The sequence below is a fragment of the Sarcophilus harrisii genome, chromosome 2, assembly GCF_902635505.1.
Source record: "Sarcophilus harrisii chromosome 2, mSarHar1.11, whole genome shotgun sequence".
In the NCBI taxonomy this organism is placed as follows: domain Eukaryota; kingdom Metazoa; phylum Chordata; class Mammalia; order Dasyuromorphia; family Dasyuridae; genus Sarcophilus; species Sarcophilus harrisii.
The window spans coordinates 134,605,147-134,628,483 of NC_045427.1; the positions used below are offsets into that span (position 1 = coordinate 134,605,147).

Here is a 23,337-nt window from a genome sequence, read left to right on the forward strand (position 1 = left end):
AGGGATTAAGATCCAGTAAAGGATTGTCTTTATGAGCATAAGGGAGAAGTAATAAGCAGAGAGGAAGGGACAAATGGGAGTACATGTGAACCACACCATCCTTGAAGGAGGCCATGGGTGCTGAGGGGCAGTTCTACACCTAACGGGGAAGGGAAAAACAAGAAGAACCATGAAGAAGGAGAGGAGACAAAGATGGAGAGAGAGACACACATACTGAGACAGGCATGTACACACAAAAAAGAGAGAGACAGAGAAAGGGAAAACTAAAGAAAAAGAGAGAGAAAGAGAGAGAGAGAGAGAGAGAGAGAGAGAGAGAGAGAGAGAGAGAGAGAGAGAGAGAGAGAGAGAGAGAGATGATGATGATGATGATGATGAGAGGGTAGGAAAGAAATCTTTCCTATTTCCTAATTTTGCCTCAAATTGAAACTTTGCGAGTATTTTTCTATATGAATGTGGGAACAAGAACTTCAATGAAAAGGTAGGGACCAGTGAAAAGATCATAGATTTAGAACTAAAAGTAACCATTAAATCCCAAGCCCTTTCTGTTATAGGGACGAAAACTGAACTTTAGGGAGGTTACCTGAATTGATTCAGGGAGGATTTGCCTGAGATTACATTGACAGTAATTGATAAAGCTAAAATTTAAACCTAAATCAAGTGCTCCTTCCAGCATTCTAATGTAGACCTTCCATCCCAGATTTCACATACTCAGTTGGAAGCATTTAGTCTGAGGCCTCAAAGTCACAAGGGTTTGGATCTATTCAGTGGGTTTAGGCTAAGTGCCAGAATGTCCTTAGCAGCGTGAGAATTCTTCCCCAGAAAGGTGGTAATTGACTGCAGGCTACTTAAAGGTGGGCTTGGGGTTGAGAGACGTTGGTGTTTCTGGACTGTCCCACAGAGATGATATTGGCCAAAGTCAAAATGACTGTGTCAAGAAAACTTGGAAGAAGCCTCATAGGTCCATAACCTGAGCTAGCCCCTTGATGCAGCTGTAGAACTTCTTCTCTGCCCTTATCTACTTCTCAGTCTATCCCCCAGGACTCTTCTACTCCAAACCTTCTCTTTCATCCCCAATGAGGATAGCTTCCTATCTCAATGAAGTAATCAAGGCTATTCAATGTGAGCTTCCTTAGCTTCTCTACTCCATTGAGCAAACCTTTCCAACATGATCAGCCATCCTCTCTGGATTACTTTCTTCTACTCTATCACTTTGGTAAAATATTTTCTTGGACCTCCAGGAGACTGCCCATCTATAGGACCCTGGGCAATCATCTCCAGTCATTAAATCCAGCTACTGTTTCCCAGTCCTTATTTTTCTCCACAGTGTTTTAAACTTTATCACCCCCTATTCAAGTTATATACAACTCCATGCATATACTTTCTCAGAAACATTGTATTCTCACCATATTTTTTGACTATTCTAGTTCCTCATCTTCTTAACCCCTTAGTGGGTGCAACCCCCAAAAGTTTATCTTTGGCTCTCATTTCTTCTCCATGAGACAATATTTGCAAAACACTTAGCATAATGTTTGGCACGTAGTAGGTACTTAATAAATGCTCATTCCCTCTTTATCCAGACTTCCTTTGTAGTCTTATTCACTCTCATGACTTTAGCTACCATGGATGCAGATGGCTCCCAAATCTAGAATTCCTGTTTCGCCTCTAGATTCATGTCTCTAGTCATCTCTGTCCACCTGTCCCACCAGCACCTCAAACTCCATGTAGCTATTCAGGACTGAGTTCTCAGCCTCGGTGCTTGAACCTGCTTCACTTCCAGACTTTACCATATCTCTCTTGGGCTAAAGAGGCAACCGGATGGCATAATGGATAGAGTGTCAGACTCAGAAAGATTTGAGTTGGAATCCTGCCTCTGACACCCCCCAGATGGATGACCCCTAGCACTCACTGAGACTTTTGGGATACCCTATAGACAAGAAGCACTTTGCAAACCTTAAAGTGCTATATCAATGCTAGCTCCTATTAGCTTTAACTCTTTCCCCTTGCCTCTCATATATAGTCATTTACTAGGTCTTATTGAGGCTATGACTGAAATACATTTCAAGCAATTCCCTTCCTTCTGTTTTCCCCACTATTACTGTACTGCAGACCATTATAACTACCCACCCAGGATGGGACAGGACTCTTGGAAGAGCTCCACATTTCAAGCCAACCCAAATGCTTAGTAGTTTCCTATTGCCTAGCAGATAAATTCAAACTTCCCTGCCTGACAAGCATCATGATGATGATGATGATGTGAAAATTTATATAGGGACAGCTAGGTAGTCAGTGGACAGAGCACCAGGGGCCTGGATTCACAGAAACTTAAGCCTGAAAGTATACTACATCTGATGAGGGTGTAGTCAATTTAATAGGTATTGATACTTGGCTAATACCTTCTAAGGCCCTATAGAGAATGAAGAAGATCTAGTCCTCTCTCCAGGAGTTTAATAATCTGATTAAGAAGATAAGTTATTTACATATATGATTTTTTTGTTGTGGGGTATAGACTGACTATAAGTGCTCTTTGTCTTTCAGAAAAAATAGAAATCAGAGTAGTTTGGGAAGATTTCAGGAAAGAGCATGGGACTTGAGCTACGCCTTAATGGATGCATCAGATTTGGGTGATCAGAGAGAAGGGAGGTAAGATGGGTAATTACATGAGCAAAGAGTTATATAGGCAGAAATGAGCAGGACTTTTTGAGGGGAACCAGAATTGGAGTGGCCTAGTAGGAACATAATAGTGGGAGGAAAGATTGGCCACACCCAGCATGCTAGTATTTCTTCCCTTATGGTCATTTAGGTCAAGGGATGGATATAGAAGTCTCAATGGCCAGAACTGTAGGTGAGAATGCTCCCCACTTACCCACGGACCTCCTGTAATTGCCAGCCCCTTTTCTTTGCTTGGTTTTACTCAGATATATTAGATCAACTATTGTTCTTTAATTAATTAAGAACACACTTGGGAAACTATAATCTGGAAAGTGGAGTTCAAGTGGAATGTCATAAGGAACAGTTGGAGGAACTGGGCATGTTTAACCTGCAGAAGATTTAAGAAAAACAGGATAGCCACAGATAAGCATCCCAAACCTTGTCATGTGGAGGGAGGATAAGACTTGTCCTTTTTGGCCTAAGCGGACAGAATCAGTAGAAAAGGTTGGAAGTTACAAGGGAGGAAAATTGAGGAAAACTTCCTAACAAATAGAGTTGCAGACAGAGTTGTCTTAGGAGATGGTGGATTTTCCCTCTTGGAGGTATTAGCACTTAACTGATTATGTTATAATAAGGTTTCCTTTATGTTTATGTTGGACCAGATAGCCACTAGTGTCTCTTCTGACTCTTGAATTCTCTGATTCTGAATCTACTCTTGCTCAGGACTGTGCATGTTGGGGGAGGCAAAGATGTCAAAACACGGTTTCTGTCTTCAATGACTATAATATAATAATAGATAACATCAATATGTGTAAATATACATGCATTTATGCATATGCACATATATTACCGTTCTTTATGGATTAGAAAGCATTTTTGTAGAGCATGAATGGAAAGCTAGATTTGCATTTGATAATACTTATATAATAGCACGTTAAAATTTGCAAAGCACCTTAGCAAGTGCCTTATACTTATTTGTTGTGTGATAATTGGCAAGTTCCTATAAAATGGAGATTAATAGTACCTGAATTTACAGGATTGTTATGAAATTCAAACAAGATGGCCACAAAGGACTTTGTAAACTTAAAAGCACTCTATAAGGGTCAGTTATATCGAGATTTGTACCCCTCCTCTCAGATACAGTCAGTGTCATAGATAGGTCCAATATTCTCAATCCCATTTTACTAATAAATCTGATCATCTACTCCAGCCCCACCTCATTTTACTGATAAGGAAACTGGACCAGCCAGGGGAAGAGATTTTTTTTTTTTTTTTAAATTTAATAGCCTTTTATTTACAGGATATATGCATGGGTAACTTTACAGCATTAACAATTGCCAAACCTCTTGTTCCAATTTTTCACCTCTTACCCCCCTACCCCCTCCCCTAGATGGCAGGATGACCAGTAGATGTTAAATATATTAAAATATAAATTTTACACAATAAGTATATTATAAATAGTATATATAAATATAACATAAATAGTATATATAAATAAGTATATTATAAATAGTATATTTTACACAATAAGTATAATATAAGTAAAATATAAATTTACACAATAAGTAAACATGACCAAAACGTTATTTCAGGGGAAGAGATTTTTAATAGGATTTAGGATTTAGAGCTGGAAGATGCCTTAAAGATCATCTAGTCCAGCCCCACTTCATTTTACAGGTGACAAAAACAAGTCCCAAGATCATAACCACAGGCATTAAGTATGTAGCAGAGGGACAGCTAGGCAGTACAGTGGATAGAGCACCAGTCCTGAAGTCAGGAGGACCTGAGTTCAAATTTGACCTCAGGCACTTAACCCCAATTGCCTCAGTGGGAAAAAAAAGTATATAGTAGAACCAGGATTTAATCCTAGAACTTCTGGCTGCTAGGTCTTATGCTTTTCCCCTTTGTGTCATGGCTGTTTCCCTATCTGATTAAGGAAATAAGACTAGCTTTTATGAAGCAATTAAAAAGCCAGATGAGACAGCATATGACTAAGTGCTAAGTGGTATGGTATTGACGATAAGTGGAATTGTAATTCCGGGAAGGGAGATATTGATGTGGGATCCTTTCATTGAAGTGCTGGGAGTTGAGTTGGCCCTTGAAGGAGATCTATGAAGCACATAAACTAGGAGTAAAGAAGGCATTTTGGACTCTGTTTTCTTGGGATTTAAGCTGATAGGAACCCTTTTCTCTCTTCCTTCTCAGTCCCGGTTAAACCACTGTGAGTGGCACAGAAAAAAATGGTAACAAGTTCTCTCGTTTCCCAGTTTGAGTCCTTCAAAAAATTCCAGAATCTCAGGGCTAAAAGAGAACACGGAGATCATTTAGTCTAATTCCTACCTGAATGAGAGTCCTCTCTTATAGAACACTGACTTTGTTTGAACACCTCCAGTAATGGGTAGATACCAGTAGTGGGGTACCTACTATCTACCAAGGACAGTGGAATCACTTTGAGATAGTTCTGAGTGATAGATGTTTGCAGTATCCCTAAAACTGCCTCTAAATAACTCATTACCCTTAGTTTTGCCCCGTAGGGCCAGAAAGAACAAGTCAAATGTCTCTTGTGCCTCTCAGTCCTTCAGATCCTTAAAGAACACCATCACTTGCTCCCTTCCTCTCCTCCTCAAGCGGTCTGTTTTCTACGCTAAAAATCCCCTCCTTCCACCTACTTTCAAATAGAATGCCCACAAGACCCTTCCCTGGTTTGCACGCAGATTATCTGGCTTCTCCATGACTTTCCTAAAATGTGGTCTCCAGAACTGAGTACTACAGAGTACGTGTGATGTGATCAGGGCAGACAGTTCAGTGCAAGCAGTGTCTCCTAGCCTGGATATGATGGCTCTCTGACTGGAGTCTAATATCAGATTAGTTTTATTGGTTGCCATGTCCCCTGTTGGCTCCTGTAAAAGGCTTTTTCAGAGCTCTGCTGTCTAGCCACACTTCCCCCATCTGTGCTTGGGAAGTTGATTTTTGAACTTCCTCCCTTGTCTGACTGACCTCTGTGGGCACTGCTGATATTCTACTGGGTTATTCCCTTCCTTGGCACCCAGTAACAATCTGGGAAATAGGAAGCAAAAGGGGGGAGGGCTTGTTGGCAGAGAGGGGTGCTGAGAGTTAGCAAGAGGAGGGCAGCTGAGGGTGAGGGTGCTATAAAGATGCAACAGGAGTAGTGGGATCCTAGGTGGGCAGCGGGAGTCTGGGGGCAGGTACCTTAAGGGCAGTAAGAAGTAGAGGCCAGGAAGCAGGACCTATAGTAGTCCTGCAGGCATTTCCTCTCCAGCCAGAGAACAATGGCTCAAAACAAGTGTAATACTCCACCCCCTACTACCATCCTTTCCCACCCCTCCCCCAGTTGTACACTTTCTCTTGGGTTGAGCCCATGGAAAGGTTGAATCAATGAATTCCCTGGCTCTCCTCTGCCGGGGGCTCTGGACCTTCCTTCCCTTTCTCTGGAGCCAGTCCTAGACTCACTTAGACCCCGGAGAACACTGCCTAGGGGTATCCGGTGCAGGGACAGCCTGCCTCCACCTTCCCTTTTCCGTCCCCATGTTTTTGCAGATTCTTCCACAGAGGAGGTCTTGCAGACTCCACACACAAACCCTTCCTTCTCCCGCACTGGGAGGGGAAACTCCTGGCTCTGCTGGCGTATGCTTTCTGCCTCCTGCCTGCCCGAGCTCCACTGAACTCCGAATTCTGGGGCTGTCAGGCAAGAGACTTTATTTATGCTCTTTATTTTCTCTTGTCCCTCCTCCTCACCACCCCAGGCCTCTGTGAGTGATCCTGTCCCCAGATCCCAGCTGCATGGAACGGCTGCAGAAGGTAGGTGGCGGGCCGTGGACTTCCTCATGCCCGGTCCCCACTCTCAGGCAAGGGGAGAGGCAGGTGAGGGAGGGAGTATTTGGGGGCTGGAGGGTAAAGGATCAGGTCCAGGGTTTGGCCAGCCCACCTGCTCACCAGTTTGACACTCGTGCCACCTGGTGGCTGCTCATGCCATAGTAGCCCAATTCCAACTTTTTTTTTTTTTTTTAAGAGGATAGAATGGGGGTACGGGGAGTGCTCGAGTAAGAGACCCTCTCCCATCCCCGCTTCCCTCACGCACACCTCCCCTCACCCAGGCCCTTTCCCCAGACCTCTGTTCACCCATGTCTCCCACTTCCCAGCAACCGCTCACCTCCCCTGGGAGCGTGAGCTCCTCCCGAGACTCCAGTGTGCCTGGCTCTCCCTGCAGCATTGTGGTGAGTACCAGCCCCAGCCCTGGTCCTCAGCCCCTGCCAGGTGTGTGTCTGGGGTGGGGTTGGTCAAGAGGGTGAGAAGTAGGTTAGATGCCCTCAGCCAAGCTGAGATCTCTGGGTTCAGGAAGCTGTGTGGTGTGGGCTGCCGTGTCTGCCTCGGGGTGAGGAGACCCAGGTATCCTGGGTAACAAGTCTGCCCCTGTCTTGTCTCTCTCTGCAGGCCAAGATGGATAATCAGGTGCTGGGGTATAAGGACCTGGCTGCCATCCCCAAGGACAAGGCCATCCTGGACATCGAAAGACCAGACTTGATGATCTATGAACCACACTTTACCTACTCCCTCCTGGATCATGTAGAGCTGCCTCGAAGCAGAGAGGTAAGAGAGAGGGGGTGATACAAAAGGAGGGAGACAGACAGAAAGGGAGAGACAGAGACAGTGAGAGACAGAAACAGAGACAGAGACAGGGAAAGAGGGGAAAAGACAGAGACAGAGAAATAAAAAGACACAGAGACAAAGACAGACAGACAGATGGGAGGGACAGAGACAGAGACACAAAGACACACAAAGAGAGGGAGAAAGACAGTGAGAGACAGAAAAAGAGACAGAGCTACAGAGAGACAAAGACAAAGACAAGAGAGGGGGGGAAAGAGAGACAGTGAGAGACAAAAAAGAGACAGAGAGAGAGGAGAAAAGACAGAGACAGAGAAATAAAGAGACATAGAGACAGACAGATAGAAGAGACAGAGAAAGAGAGACAGCGAGAAACAGAAAAAGAGACACACAGAGAGAGAAAAGGACAAAGACAGACAAAGAGAGGGAAAAAGATGGAGATAGTGAGAGACTGAAAAAGAGAGAGAGACAAAGAGACAGAGAAAAAGGGAAAAAGAGACAGAGACAAGGAAATAAAGAGACACAGAGGCAGACACAGATAGACAGATGGGAGGAATAGAGACAAAGAGAGAGAGAGAGAAACACAGAGATAAAGACAGAGACAAAGGCAGATGGGAGGGACAGAGATAGAGACAGACAGACAGAGACAGAACAGAAACAAACAGACACACAGAGAGACACAGAGAGGATGAAGAAGCACTCTTTTGGGGGAAAGAAAAAAAGTAACAGCTTTTATGTAGAGTTTTCAGCCTTATAAAATGTTTTGTATTTGTTATCTCATTAGATTCTATAACAACCTTAGGTAAATGTTATTTTTATCCCTATTTTATAGATGAGGAAACTGCTGAAAGGCTACGTGACTTGCTGAAAGTCACATAGCTAGTAAGTGTTTGGGGTTAGCTTTAAACTCAGTTCTTCCTGACTTCAAATTTAGTATCCACTTTGCCACTGAGCTTAGTGTCCTCTAAACAATAAGTTATTTAGAAGAAACTCTCATTGTATCTTGTTTAGGCAGGAGAGAGATTCAAGATGATGAGAAATGGGAAGTGTACCCAAGGAAATTGCATGGGGAAGACATGCTGGATTTGGAGTCAGAGGACCCCTATCTCTGCCATTTACTCCCCAGCCTGTCTTGAGCAAAATATTTTCTTGCCCTCTGGGCCTCTGCAACAACTAACTCTGGTTCTATGACCTTATATGATAACTAGTATTAATTAAGTGCTTAACAGTAGTAATTTACTCTTACTATGAGTTAAAATAACACATTTTAAATTTATCTTGTTCTATTAGTTCTTTCTATTAGTTGTTGTTTAGGATATAGAAGCAAACAGAATGTTGGGACTAAAAGGACTTTCAGGGCATTTATTCCAACCTCTTCTATTTTACACAGGGTACCGAAGACTAGGAGGAAGTGACTAGTCCATAGCTATAGAACTAATTATTAGAAGAGCTAGGATCAGAACCCAAGGACAGTGGTTGGAGCACTAGATTAGTGGTTAGGAAGATCTGGCCTCAGACACTTACTAGCTGTGTGACCCTGGGCAGATCACTTAACTTGTGTTTACCTCAATTTCCTCATCTATAAAAAGGGGATAATAATAGTACCTATCCCCCAAGCTTGTTATGAGGATCGAATGAGATAATTGTAAAGTGCTAAGCACAGAGCCTAGCACATAGTAACTGCTATATAAATGTTACCTACTACTAGTTATTTACTATTATGTTCAAAACAGTCTCATCTAGAGATCTAACAAATAAATAAGATGCACACGTTCCTTTAGAGTAGTTACGTTTGCCTATAAAACATTTCCTTGAGATAATATTTGTAAAGCACTTAGCAGAGTGTCTGGCACTTAGTAGGTAATGAACAAATGTTTCCTTTCTGTCTTCCCCTCGATCATTAAATTAACTTTATGAGGTAGGTTGGGCAGTTATTATCGTGTGTTCAATTGTTTTTTAGTGGAGTGTAACTCTTCATGATCGCATTTTGGGTTTTCTTGGCAAAGATACTGGAATGGCTTGCCATTTCCTTTTCCAGGTCATTTGACATGTGAGGAAATGGAGGCAAATAGGGTTAAGTAGCTTGTCCAGGATCACATCTTACTGAGGCTAGATTTGAAGGCTGGGCATTCTATCCACTGTGTCACCTAACTGCTCACAGTTATCATTATCATTCATCAAATGCAGAAGAAACTAAGGACAGGAAAATTCATCAAAGTACTAGTACTCAACAGAATTAGAATTATTTTCTCTAAGTTAGGTGCCTTGGGGAGACAGGAGTCCCTTTCTTCAGGAAGTACAAAATCTAGCTGGGGAAGCAAGATATAGATAACTTAAAAAGATATTATTTAGAAATAAATGGCTAGAGCAGGGTGACCGGAGCTTTGTCCTAGGGCTCCAAATTTAGAAGTAAGCAACAGCACTTGCAGAATCTTTTAGCAGCATTAGAAACAACAACATTTGCCACTTAGCAAGAAAATTGAGTTAAAATGGGAAACTACCAGATGGCTGCTGGAGTGAGCTTCTTCCCACCCCACCTCTGCCTTACTTTGCATTGTGACAGGCTGTTGGGGTCTCTGTCTCTCTACCACATGAGGAGGGTACCACACCCTCCTCAACTAAAGTTGTGCTTCTTGTTGATCATCCCTATTAGTTATAGCTGTAGCCTGATGCATGTCTACCTTAATCAATCAATAAACATTAAGTGCCTACTAGATACCTAGCACTGTGTTGCCCTTTACAATGACTTCTCATCACCAGGAACAGATCATAAATAACTCAGGTGAGATTCCTCATCTGTGCTGAAAATCATTGCAGCATCCATAGATGTAAGTGCACATCTTATTCAACAAGTTATTAACTAATACTAGGAAAGAAGCTATAGCATTCCCCAAGAAGAGAACATGTTAATTCATAAAGAATCTATTCCCCTCATTCCTAGTCTCAATGTCCCAGATTCTTCTTGGGATCCAGGGCCACAGCTGGAGTTCTAAGTCTGTTCAGGGAAAATTCAGGTTAAGGAAAACTAGAGGGAAGAGGAGGATTAGTTTAGCTATGATTGCAGATTTCTTCCTCTTCATTCATTCAGTCATGTTGGGCTCTTCATGACCTCATGACACATAAGGCTCTTCTATCCTTCACTATCTCCTGCAATTTGTAGAAACTCATGTTCTTTGCTTCCCTGACACTATCTATTAATCTCATCTTCTGCCTTTCCCTTCTCCCTTTGCCTTCAATATTTCCTAAAAACAGGGTCTTTTCCACTATTAAGTCTGATGTTTTCATACAGCCAAAGCTTTACCTTGAATATTTGTCTTTCAATGAGTAGTGTGAATTAATTTCTTTAAATATTGTCTGATTTGATCTCCTTGCTGTCCAAGGAACTCTTGGAAGTTTTCTCCAATGCTATAATTTGAAAGTAACTATTTTCCAATGTTCAGCTTTTCTTATAGTCCAACTCTCACAGCCATACATCATTACTGGAAAAACCATAGCTTTGATTATATGGACTTATGTCAGCAAGATGATGTCTCTGCTTTTTGGTATGCTGTCCAAATTTGCTATAGTTTTCCTTCCAAGGAGCAAGCTCCTTTTAATTTCATGGCTCCGATCACCATCTGCAGTGATTTTTGAGCCCAACAATATAAAATCTGACACTGCTTCCATTTCTTCTCCCTCTAATTGCCAGGAAGTGATGGAACCAGTTGCCATGATCTTAAGGTTTTTTTGTTGTTTTTTTTTTTTTTTACCGTCAAGCTTCTTCTCCCTGAGGCCTTCTCTAAGGAACCACTGTAGGATTGTCTTTTGTCATAATAACTGCTCAGGTGGCTAGAAAAGACTTGCTGCAGTAGGGAGTCCCGGAAGGATGGATGGGATATAAACAAAGAGAAAAAGAGAAGGTAACCTGGTTAGAAAGAAGTGAAATATAACTGTATTGTAATTTATAATAATCATTTGAGCCAGAGGCTACCTATAGGTAAGTTAAGGGAAGATAAAAGATATAAACTGGAGTCAGATTGTGAAAAGCTTTGAATGCTAGTCAAAATAATTTGTATTTTTTTCATTTTGTTGGTCTTATCTTCCTCCATTAAATTGTAAAATTTATAGGCAAAGAACTATAACTGCTCTTTAAAAGGCATTAAGGACACTGCCCTAAACCATAGGTGCCTTTAAACACTTGTTGCATAAACAATGTAACAAGGGAGCTAGAAACAGTATAACCAATGCAGTTTTAGGCTACATGGATAAAAGTATGTCTACAATGAAGGAGATGATAGTCCTGCTAATTTCCTTTCCAGTTGGACAGTTTCAAGTTCTATACACCTTCTTTTTTTTTTATTAAAGCTTTTTATTTTTCAAAACATATTCATGGACAATTCTTCAACATTAGCCCTTATGCAAGGCACAACCCTGTGTTCCAATTTCCCGCCTCCCCTTCCTCCACATTCTCCCTTAGATAGCAAGTAGTCCAATATATGTTAAACATGGTAGAAATATATATTAAATCCAATATATGTACACATATTTATACAATTATTGTGCCACACAAGAAAAAAAAGAGAAGCAAAATAAAATGCCAGCAAACGGCAACAAAAGAGTTGAGAATGTTGTGTTGTAGTCCACAATGAGTTCCCACAGTGCTCTCTCTGGGTGCATCTGGCTCTCTTCCTCACTGAACAATTGGAACTGGTTTGAATCATCTCATTGTTGAAGAGAGTCATGTCCATCAGAAGTGATCATCGTATAGTCTTGTTGTTGTCTTGTATAATGATCTCCTGGCTCATTTCACTCAACATCAGTTCGTGTAAGTCTCTCCAGGCCTCTCTGAAATCATCCTGCTGATTGTTTTTTTTACAGAACAATAATATTACATAACATTCATATACCATAACCTATTCAGCCATTCTCCAATTGATGGACATCCACTCAGTTTCCCGTTTCTAGCCACTACAAACAGGGCTGCCACAAACATTCTTGCACATACAGCTTCCTTTCCCTCCTTTAAAATCTCTTTGGGATATACAAACACTGCTGAATCAAAGGGTATACACCGTTTGATAACTTTTTGAGGCTCTATACATCTTAATGAATGAATGAAAAGGCATTTATTAAATGCTTTATATGTACCTGGCAATATGATAAATGCTAGGAATGCAAATATTAAGGTGAGAAGGTTTCTGCCCTGCAGGGGCTTACATTCTAATGGACAAGATATACATTTAGTAGTGGCCAGGGAGGGGTATTGATAAGTTTGACAAGTTACAAGGATGGTGAGTGAAGCCATAAGGGATACAATTATTATACCCTTTCTAGTAGAGATGGCAGCAGTGATTTGATTATGGTTTCAGAACCCAAAGTAGGGAGGAAGACAAGAGGAGGTTACATTCAAGACGAAAAGATCAAAAAATGATGGGCAAGAAGGTGGCCAGAGAGTAAAACGAAGCATGACTAAAGCCAGCCTAGATATGACAGATCCATCAGGAAGAATATTGAAGCTATGAGACCATGGGTCAGTCAATTAACTTTTTAGTGCCTCCAAACAACTCTTAAGTTGGTGGAGAGAATCTTCATTCAAGGAGAAGTCCACAGTAATGAAATCACATGTCTTGATCTCCCTCTGCCCCTTATAAAAAAAAAAAAGACTTAAATATGTCTAAAGATGACTAAAATTGAATGGGAATTTAAAACCATATCCTGTATGTTTGTTGTCTTCCCATTAACATATTTTCCTTGAGAGAAGCAACTATCTTACTTCTCTATCTGTAATCATAGCTATCAAGCTTTGTATGAAGCACTGTTAATAAATTAATTTCCATTAATTAATTGACTAATTATAATTTACATAAGGATAATTTGAAGACCTTGAACATGTTTAATTAAAAAAAAAAGATGACATGGGGTAGCCATGATATGCTAGCTGTCTTCAAGCATCTGAAGAACCACTTGTGGGAGAACAATGAGATTTATTCTCTTAGCCCCAAAGGATAGAATGAAGAGAAATGCATGGCAAAGAGGCAGGTTTTAGGTGTGATATATTAATTAATTAAAGCTATCCCAAAGTGAAGTTATTTTGAGAATGAATGAAAATGATTAAAGAACTTGACTTTTCATGTTTGTGTCAGAGAACTTGTTTTTCTTCTTCAGTTAGAGATAGGAGTTGGGAAGGAGAGAAGACAAATTTTTGTTGGTTGGGAAAAAAAAGAAAAATTAATTTAAAAAAAGATTGAAGGAGCAACTTCAATTGGTGTAGTAGATAGAGCACTAGTCCTGAAGGCAGGAGGACCTGAGTTCAAATTTGGTTTAATCACTTAACACTTCCTGGCTGTGTGATCCTGGGCAAGTCTCTTAAACCCAATTGCCTCAGCAAAATAATAATAATAATAAAAAGATTGAAAAAAGCATGTGCCATGAGAAGACCATAGTGATAAGACCCAGAGATACAAGTAGAAAAATGAAACAATTCCTCTTCTTAAAGGGGTCACCCTAATTAAAGGAGATAAAGGACATATAAAAGGATTGGTCTAAAGGGGGATAAAGGAGATGGTAGGTCCCTCATTGGAAGTCTTCAAATGATATCTAGATAACCATTAGCCAGAGAAGGCTACAGAGAAGGCTATTCCTCTACAAGGAATAACTGTTCTGATATGGTTAGAATAAGGACCCCATTAAGGTCCTTTTTGACAATTTGTGTTAAGGGATGAATGCTTGCCTGACAGATAGATGGGGTTGAAGATGAATGTAGTAGTATATGACAAGAAAATGCAGCTAGGTGGCACAATGGATATAGAGTGCTGCACTTGGAGTCAGGAAAACCTGAATTCAGGTCTTGCTGAGACACTTACTAGTTATATGACCCTGGGAAAGAGTCATTTAGGCTATGTTGGCTGTAGTTTTTTCATCTGTAAAAACGGGATGATAATAACACTTTTCTTCCATGGTGGTTATTAGAATAAAATGAGATGTTTGTAAATTGCTTTATAAGTTTTAAAGTTCTAGATTAACGCTGGCTATTGTTATTGAAATTATTATAGAGGAGATTATGTGAAAGATAGGCCATGGGGATCTAAGAATGAAAAAATAGATACGAAAATTCATCTAAGATTGAGGTTCTTAAATTTCTTGGCAATTAAAGAAGCCTGTGCACTCTTCTCAAAGTAATGTTTTTAAATAATTAAAAGAAATGATATTTTTTTCAGTTAGAGGTTAATGAAAACAAAAAATATATATTTTCTTTGACGTTCAAGTTTATGAACCTCCATGAAATTTATTTATGGCCCTAAGGCCATAACAGCTCCTGGTCTAAAGAGACAAGGCATGGGTACAATACTTGAAGGAATGGAGATGTGCATTTTAGCAATCCAGGAAGAATGAGCATCAGGGTCACCTCTTTAATCAATAACCAATAAATGTTTATCAAATGCCTATCATGTGCCAGACATCTCTAACATAAATCCTTATACCTTCACAGCGCTCTCTGTCACCCAAATCTACATCTCCCCCACCATCCCCTGAGGTAAGTCTGTCGTCCCCCTCATCTGGGTCATTTATATTCCACCATACTGAGGATATTAGTTACATGTTGGTACCTCATTCACATTCTATATAGTCCATGGGAGAATCATGGGACTAAGAATCTTTCTTATATGGAGACTCTAGACAGAGCTCATATCACAGGCCAGTTCTTTGTCTGTCTATATAATCCATGGGATACATTCATGGCTTGAGCCAGTGGCTCCCCTGGTCATTTCTCTTGAGATCTCTGTGTGTCATGGCTTTATGCTGAGGTTAGGGCTACCAGGGTGCTGTGGAAGGAACCACAAATAGGTCCCCATTGAGCTCATCTTCTTGTGTCCAGGTGGTCTGGCCAGAAAGCAGGTCACCAGGGACTGTGTCTCAGACCCCTGCACCCAGGACTAGTGGGACCCCCCGGAGCAGCCTGCCTCATTTCCACCGACCTGGTAAGTTTCATCATCATCATCATCAATGTTTCCTTTCCTCTAGACCTGACTTTTCCTGACACTAGGCACCAAAAGCACAATCCCCTCCTTGGCGAAGCTGAGGAAACTGGGTAGGACTACCTGTGTAGAGGAGACTGGGAGAATTACCCTAATGGTAAGCTCAGTAGAGGATAGCTCCTGAGATGGGTGAGTCAGTGTTTTTACCTCTCCCACTCAGAAAACGCCTGGAGTGTAGGTTAACACCATCCCCTCTCCCCAAGCCAATTACTGACTCTTTCTTTTGAAGTTTTCCCATTTGTGCCTTGGACTATAGAACAACTCCCAAGGAATTCCTGCCCAAACACTTCCTTTTCACCTTCCATTTGGCTTTATTCTTTTGTCATCAAGTTACCTAAGCCCTTCTTGCTTCCACATGCTCTTGTTTTCATTCTGTCTTGTTTCTTTATCAGAGACCACTCGTGCTGAGTTTAACATTTACAAGAAACCACCCATCTATAAACAGAGAGGTAGGACTTGCTCCATATTCCTTTCCCCTGTTTGTATTAGGCTTCTAGAGGCATGAGAATTAGGGGGAGGTGGGATGGTAAAGGAGTTAGGACAAAGGATGGGGTGAAGGGAGCTTGGGCAGAGGGTATGATGGACGGGAGACAGGAAGAGGAAAGAATTTGGCTATGTGCTAATTGTCTACATTGCTCTTGGTTTTATAGAGTCTGTGGGAACAAGTCCACAGAGCAAGCACCACATTGAGGACCTCATCATCGAGTCATCCAAGTTCCCAGCAGCTCAGCCCCCCGACCCCAATCAACCAGCTAAGATTGAAACTGACTACTGGCCATGTCCACCATCTCTGGCTGTTGTGGGTATGAGGGGTAGGGACTGGGGAACTGCAGGGATGTCACTCACAAGTTCCTTTTTGTTCCCACTTTTTAAAATAATTTTATGGTTAAGTTTTATTCATTCCTCTTGGTTTTATACACTTCTAGGTATACTTCCCCTTCCCAATCCACTTTCTAATTGAACCTTAATTTGTAAAACATTATTGATACCTGGACGACATTTGACATTGTATACAATATATCATGCTTATAGTGCCTGGCCCCACCCCCTGCTATTCCCCAACTCTATATAGAGGAAAGACATGTTTTATAATCTGTTTTCCAAGATCTTGGGTTTCTATAATCCTCTTCTCCTCAACACAATGCTTCCCACCTGTCTTCTTGTTCTTCTTAAAAATAGTATTTTATTTTTTCCAAATATACGTAAAGACAAATTTCAACTTTTTTTTTTAAATTTGAGTATCAAATTTTCTCCCTCTCTCTCACTTCCCTAAGACAAAAAGCAATTTGATATAGGTTATGTATGTATACTCATATAAAACATTTCCATATTAGTCATGTGAAAAAAAGGAAACAGACCAAAAGGAAAAAAAAATCACACACACACAAAATGAAAATAATATGCTTCGATCTGCATTCACACTCTATCAGTTCTTTCTCCGGAGGTAGATAGTACTTTTCATCATCAGGCCTTTAGAATTGTCTTGGATAATTTTATTTCTGAGAAGAGTGGAGTCATTCATTATTGATCATCATACAGTGCTGCTGTTACTGTGTACAATAGTTCCTTACCACCCCTTTTAAGACCTATTCTGACTACCACAACCTCCAATGATCTCCCCTTTTCTCTGAGCCCTCATAAACTGTGCCATTTATTTGACTTTTACCATATATTTCTTTGTGTTAGTGTGTTTCCTCTAATAGAATAGGAGCTCTCTTTGGGCAAGGACTGGATCTTATATCATTTTACATCTCAACACAGTATGTAGCATGCAGTAGGCACTCCAGAAAACTTGGTTGAGTTGACTGATCAACTGACTCTTAAATCTTTTCTTTTTTCAAATAATTGATTGATTGATTGATTACTTCCATTTTAAAGTTTTCCTGATGTCTTGTGTTTCTACACTAGTCTTTTCCCCATATATTTCTCCTCTCTCTGCTACCCCAATCATTTTTTATAGCTAAGAAAGAACAATTAAAGCACACCAGTCAATGTTCTGCTCCATTTTCCAGAGACAGAATGGAGGAAGCGGAAGGCATCTCGGAGAGGAGCAGAAGAGGAGGAGGAGGAGGAAGATGATGACTCAGGGGAAGACATCAAGGCTTTAAGGGAGCGACAGAAAGAGGAACTCAGTAAGGTAGCATTCCACTTTTTCCTGGGCCTCACATCCATTTTTTCCCTAACCCCTGTGGCAGGTTTCATCTGGTCCATCTTGGAAAAGTGACTCAATTAGATAGAATGTGTGAGGAAGGCTCTTTCCTGCCAAATGTTATATAATGTTCTTGAGGGCAAGAAATGACCTGAAAATACTGCCTGGACTCAGTACATTATTATTTTCTCCTGAAAAGGAACTTGAAGGGAAAAATGCTTGAACAGAAGCAGAGGCAGAGTGGGTCTCTCTAGACCAGGGCAATAGCAGCCTGACCTTTTGAAGGGATGAAGGACTAGACAGAGAAAGGGCAGATCATGGCTAGAAGGGTAGAAGGCTATTCCAGGTTATTCCAGGAATGTTGTTGTTGTTATTCAGTTGTTTGAATCATATCCAACTCTTTGTGCCCCCATTTGGGGTTTTTCTTGGCAGAGACATTTGGAGTAGTTTGCCATTTCCTTCCCCAGCTCATTTTTACAGATGAGGAAACTGAAGCAGACAGGGTTAAGTGTCTTTCCCAGGGTCTCACAGCTAGTAAGTGTCTAAGGCTGGATTTTAATTCATAAAGATGAATGGTTCTGATTCCAAGTCCAGCGCTCTATTCACAACACCACTTAATTTTCAGGGGTACAATCCAATTGAATTTGACGAACATTTATTAACTACCTGCTGTGTAGAAAAGCATCCTACCAGGTACTTGGGCTATAAAGACTAAAAACCAAAAATATCCCCTGCTTTCTAGGAGCTTATATTCTCCTATGTGCTAGGAAGCAGGGAGAAGAGATCCTTTATGTATACAAATAAATACAATGTAATTTAAAGAGGGAGAACTATTAATAATAGTAACAATAATGATTAATAATGGGGTACAGGACTGGCATCAAGAAAGATTTAGTAAGAGAGAGAACAAAATTGTTTTGAAGTAACCTAGGGATTTTGCAAGGCTGAAGAAAAAAGGAAGGAGCACATGGGGAAGCAACTGAGACAATAGCATTATAGGTGGGAGATGAGCACAAAGAACTATGCTTCTCTTATCTAATCTGTGGTTGAGCAAAAGAAGTGGCAAAGGAATGAGGTCCTTCTATTAGCCAGAGTGGAGTCTATGTCTATGTTCACAGGAATCGAAGCTATGATGTAGGAGATCATGGGACAAAAGTAAGAAAGTATTCAGGTTTTAGGAGTCCCCACAAGGATTTCTTGCCTTTGTCTGGCATGGTCCCTACTGGGCCTCCATATCTATTCCTTATAGAAATGAGACAGAGGAATCCCAAGCGTCAGTATCTATTCACAGTTTTCCTGTTACAGGTCACCTCCAACTTGGGGAAGATGATCCTGAAGGAGGAGATGGAAAAGTCCTTACCCATTCGTAGGAAAACCCGCTCCCTGCCTGACCGAACACCCTTTCATACTTGTAAGTTTTATTGAGGGAATCCTAGATCCCAAGTCTTCCACTCAACCCTAGGGACCAGAATCAATAAATCAATAAATATTTATTATTGAACTGGGGGAACTTAATAGGACTCAGTACTACTGAGTACTTTTGATCATATACCTAGCACATTTAGGTACTGATGAACATCTGAGAGAAGAGGAAAAATTGCTTTCTTTACTCTTAAGAAACTCATTCTCATTTAGGGAAGGGAGACAAGATTGACACATGAAAAACAATAGTAAACAATAAAAGATGTTATATAACTAAGGGTACAATAAGCTATAATTACTACAGCATTATAGAGGTAATGGATGTGAATGAGAGTGATCAGGAACTTATCAATAAACAATATAAAAAAATTTGTGTAGCTTTTAAGGTCTGCAAAATGCTTAACCTAAAAAAAGGAGTTTTTTTTAATGTTAAATGTATATTTGACATATATGTGTTATGTAGGATGTAAGTGCTATTATTCCCATTTTACAAATGAGGAAACTGAGGCAAAGAGTAGTTACACAACTTGCCCAAGGTGAAATAAATAACTGAGGAAGAATTTGCATTCAGATCTTCCTGTTGTCAAGTCTATTGCTTTATACTGCCTGAATCAACAAATATTAATTCATTAATTAATTTTGAAATTTTAGGCATCTTTTATATTTGGATCACCCTCATTTCTGAATATCCTCCTTCCCCCACTCCTTCCCTCCCATGAATCATCCCTGATAATAAAATATATATATTTTTAAAAAACAGTTCAGTAAAATGAATAGATGAACTAAGATTGGTAGTATATACAATGTTTCATACCCAGTTAGTTTCCTACCTCTTCTAGGAAGGAAGAAAGGGGCCCAACTCAACAGTATTTGTTTACTATGCATATGCATTGTGTTGGGTTCTGGGAATGATATAAAAAGAGATAAGACAAGGCTCTTAACAATCCTCCATTTAACTCTAATCCACAAGTCATTCCACCTCTCCCTCTGCCTCAACCTCTCCCAAAGATCTCTAATCCTTCCATCCCCCAGTACTTCCTCAAGTCATTATCTTTTTCTTATTTCACCTCTTCCCTTTCACATACTAACCAATTTAACTCTACTCTGTCTTCTATCCTCCAAACCTTGCTTCCTTGTCCACTGACCATTCATAGCTCCAAATCCCAACCTTAGTCTTACCATTTGCCACTTCTGATTCTATATACATGCTGCCGAGTAAGGCTGGTACAGGTCACAAAACTGAGCAGATAGGGCTCACTAAGAATTTATGTTATCTAACTTCAACTGGGTCCTCACTGCTGCAAGTCAGTCTTTTTATTCCCTTTCTCCACTTCTCATCTAGGCTTTCCTAAACCTTTTTTCTTCCTACAACTCCCACACTTCTCTCTCCAGTCTTGCCCTCAACTGAGAAAATAGAAACTGTCTTCTGGGGGCTTCTTGTCTCTTCTTCATTTCAAAATCTCTCAAAGAAATGGCTTGACTCCTTTACTCTGATAACAATAGAGTCAATCAAGGCCAGCCCCTCCATGTGTGCCATTTAGCTGGTCTCATTCCATCTCATCCCATTCTATTCAATTACTCTTTCAATCATCCTCCTTTTTTCTCTCCAATCTTCAGTCTTTCCTTTACTACAGATGGACATTGTCAGTTAATCTGATATCTACTAAAGACCTTAGCTTAAAAAGGCCAAGGTCTCCCACTGCATCCAAGCCATCTCCAATTGTCCTGATCCAAATCTGGCTGCTGGATTCAGATGGTTCTGGAGGAGGACGTGAGGCAGGTTGACCCTGCACAGCCTCCCTCACTTAAATCTAAGTCTCCTTGATGACATGGTCCTCTTCAAGAAGGAAGAACAAACAACAACTGGTTCCTTCCTGCTGCCTACAACATGCACAAGACTCCCTTAAAATTTTATTCAATATCAACTGCAGTTGAGTCTACTCTTCCTGTAGACCATATCTGAGGACACCCTCAGATCTTCTGACTCCCCTCCCTTTCTTTACCAAATTCTTAGAAAAAGCTGTCTATATTCATTACTTCCATTCTTCTCATTCACTACTCAGCCCTTGGCAATTTGGCTTCCTATGTCATTACTTAATTGAAATTACTCTCTCCAAAATTACCGATAGTATCTTTTTTTTTTAAAAAAATTATTTTATTTTAAAAAACAGAATAAGAAAAAAAAAAAGAAAAGGAATACAAAACAAAATGAAACAAAAGCAAGTATTGTCATGTTCCCAGCAGAACATCAGGGAGGATTCCAAATATGTAATAACAAATAAAAATTATCAGATCAAGAAAATATATGTATATTAGAAGAAATTATATTCATGAATGTCCATCTTTTCTTTTGTTCCTTGTATAGTTCTTTTGTTCTCTGCTGAGTACCTTTTTTTACTTTATTCTTTTTTCCCTCTTTCATTCCCCCCTCCAATCCCAAGCAGGCAATAGTTAAAAGAAGATAATATTTATGTGTATGTATATATCTACATATATAGATATATACATACACACACACACAAATATCCCCACACATAGACACACACATATCTTTCCTATGTCTGCTGACTGCTTTAATTCTGCTCCTAACTTGCCTTGCTATTACTTAACCTCCTTCCCACCCATGGATCCCTCCTTTGTCTTCTTCCCACACCCTTTGTTTCCTGGTCCGCCCATCTTTCCCCCTTTATTTCTTTACAGATTTTTGAGGTACTACCCTTCATGGTATATATGTAGTATTGCCTATTGAACCCATTCCTGATGTGAACAGGTTTTCAGAAATACTAGCCCTCCTCCTCCCTCTACTGCCTCTGTGTCTATTCTTCCTCTGCACCTCATTTGTATGACATAATTACTATTTTTATCTAAAACTCTACCCCAGTCTTTCTTTTGAGCTGTCCTATTGTTGATGTCAGTCTTAAACATATGGTATTCATTTCCCATGTTAAAAAAAAATCAACAATTTTTCCATGTTGTTCCTTGAAATTGATCTTTGATGTTGGTTTTTATATGCTAAATTTTCTGTTAAGTTCAGGTTTGGTTGATAGAAAATCCTGAAAATCTATAAGTTCACTGAATGTCCATTTTTTTCCTCATTCAATATTATAGATAATTTTTTCTGGATATGATATTTTTGGCCACAGATCTAGTTCTTTTGATTGTCAGTAGTTATGATTCCAGGACCTGCAGTCTTTTATTGTGGCTGCTTATAAAATCTGTATAATTCTAATTATAGCTTCAGGGTATTTGAATTGTTTTTTTTTTCTTGTTTCTTGCAAATTTTTTTCTTCAATCTGGGGTTTTTGAAATTTAGCAATAATGTTCCTATGTGTTTTCCACATAGGATCTTGTGGAGGTGGTAATTGGTGGATTTTTTCTATTTCTACTTTCTCCTCATGTTCTATCACTCCAGGACAATTTTCTTGGATTTTTTTTTTGCATTATTGTATCAATAATGCAAGGTCCTTTTTGGGGTTACAACTTTCAGGCCGTCCAATTATTCTTATATTTTCTCTTCTTGATCTGTTCTCCAGATATGTCACTTTTCTTATGTTTCACATTCTGTTCTATTTTTTCATTCTTTATAATCTGTTTTGTTATTTCTTGGTCTTTCTTGGTCTCTCACTAGCTTGCCCTTGCCCAATTCTAATTCTCAAAGAGTTATTTTTATCTTTGAGATTCTGTATCTCTTTTTTTAGTTGGTTAATTTTTTTTCATAATCTTGTTTTTCTTGGATAGTTTTTATTTTATATTTTTAGTTTTCCCTCTATGTCTCTCATTTGATTTTTAAATTTTTAAGTTATTCTATGAATTCTCTGTGGGCAGAGAGCCATTTCACATTGGCTTTGGAGTAGAAGTTTTTTGGTTTTTTTTTTTATTTCAGTGTCCTCCTCTGAAGATGAATCCTGGTCTTCCCTGTTCCCATAGTATGTTTCTATGATGGGACTCATCCTTCTTTTCTGGTTCTTCTTTTTTTTTTTTAATAAGAGGTATTGGTGTAAGCACCTCTAATACTGGGGTCAGGGGATGATGTCTCTGGCTTCCCTTCAGCTCTCCCCTCTGACCAAGAACCCCAAACCAAGAGCTCCCTCCTCCTGCAAGTACACAGCCAGTAGCATCCCTGCTCCACTGCCTTTATACTCTTGATATGCTGATTCGTTCTCACACAGGGCCTTGTCCCTGCAGCACAGCTAGGCCTGGGGTTTCTAATCAGCTGAGGTTTACATAGTCTTCCCAGACTCAACTCCACCGACAATCCCGGGGGTGAAAGTTTCTGTGGTTCCTGCTGAGGCTCCAGCTACACACAGCTCATCCAGGGGTCCATGCTTGATGTTTCTGCAGAACTAGCCAGTATCACTGGTTAACCCTGAGCCCTTCTTTCTTCGGATCTTGTAGGGCAGTCTCACTAGTAGCCCCTACTGCTATCAGTAGGAGCAGAAGACTGCTCTAAGACTTCTGGATTTTTCACCAGTCTGTGTT

At 40.1% G+C, this 23,337-nt stretch overlaps 1 protein-coding gene across 20 annotated transcripts in view; it reads left to right on the top strand.

Moving 5' to 3' along the window:
* Positions 1-23,337, top strand: part of DMTN (dematin actin binding protein) — a 47,892-nt gene that overhangs the window by 18,025 nt on the left and 6,530 nt on the right. For 8 of the 20 annotated variants that reach the window (XM_031950841.1, XM_031950840.1, XM_031950838.1 and 5 more), the window contains 9 exons: positions 6,414-6,468; positions 6,765-6,884; positions 7,102-7,257; positions 14,741-14,785; positions 15,128-15,230; positions 15,680-15,736; positions 15,938-16,090; positions 17,300-17,424; positions 18,742-18,847. In XM_031950841.1, coding sequence (XP_031806701.1) covers positions 6,451-6,468; positions 6,765-6,884; positions 7,102-7,257; positions 14,741-14,785; positions 15,128-15,230; positions 15,680-15,736; positions 15,938-16,090; positions 17,300-17,424; positions 18,742-18,847 — 883 coding nt within the window. In that variant the 5' untranslated portion in view covers positions 6,414-6,450. Of the gene's footprint in view, positions 1-2,535; positions 2,641-6,413; positions 6,469-6,764; positions 6,885-7,101; positions 7,258-14,740; positions 14,786-15,127; positions 15,231-15,679; positions 15,737-15,937; positions 16,091-17,299; positions 17,425-18,741; positions 18,848-23,337 lie in introns of all 20 variants that reach the window. The other 12 variants (XM_031950847.1, XM_031950845.1, XM_031950849.1 and 9 more) reach the window with 4 other exon arrangements.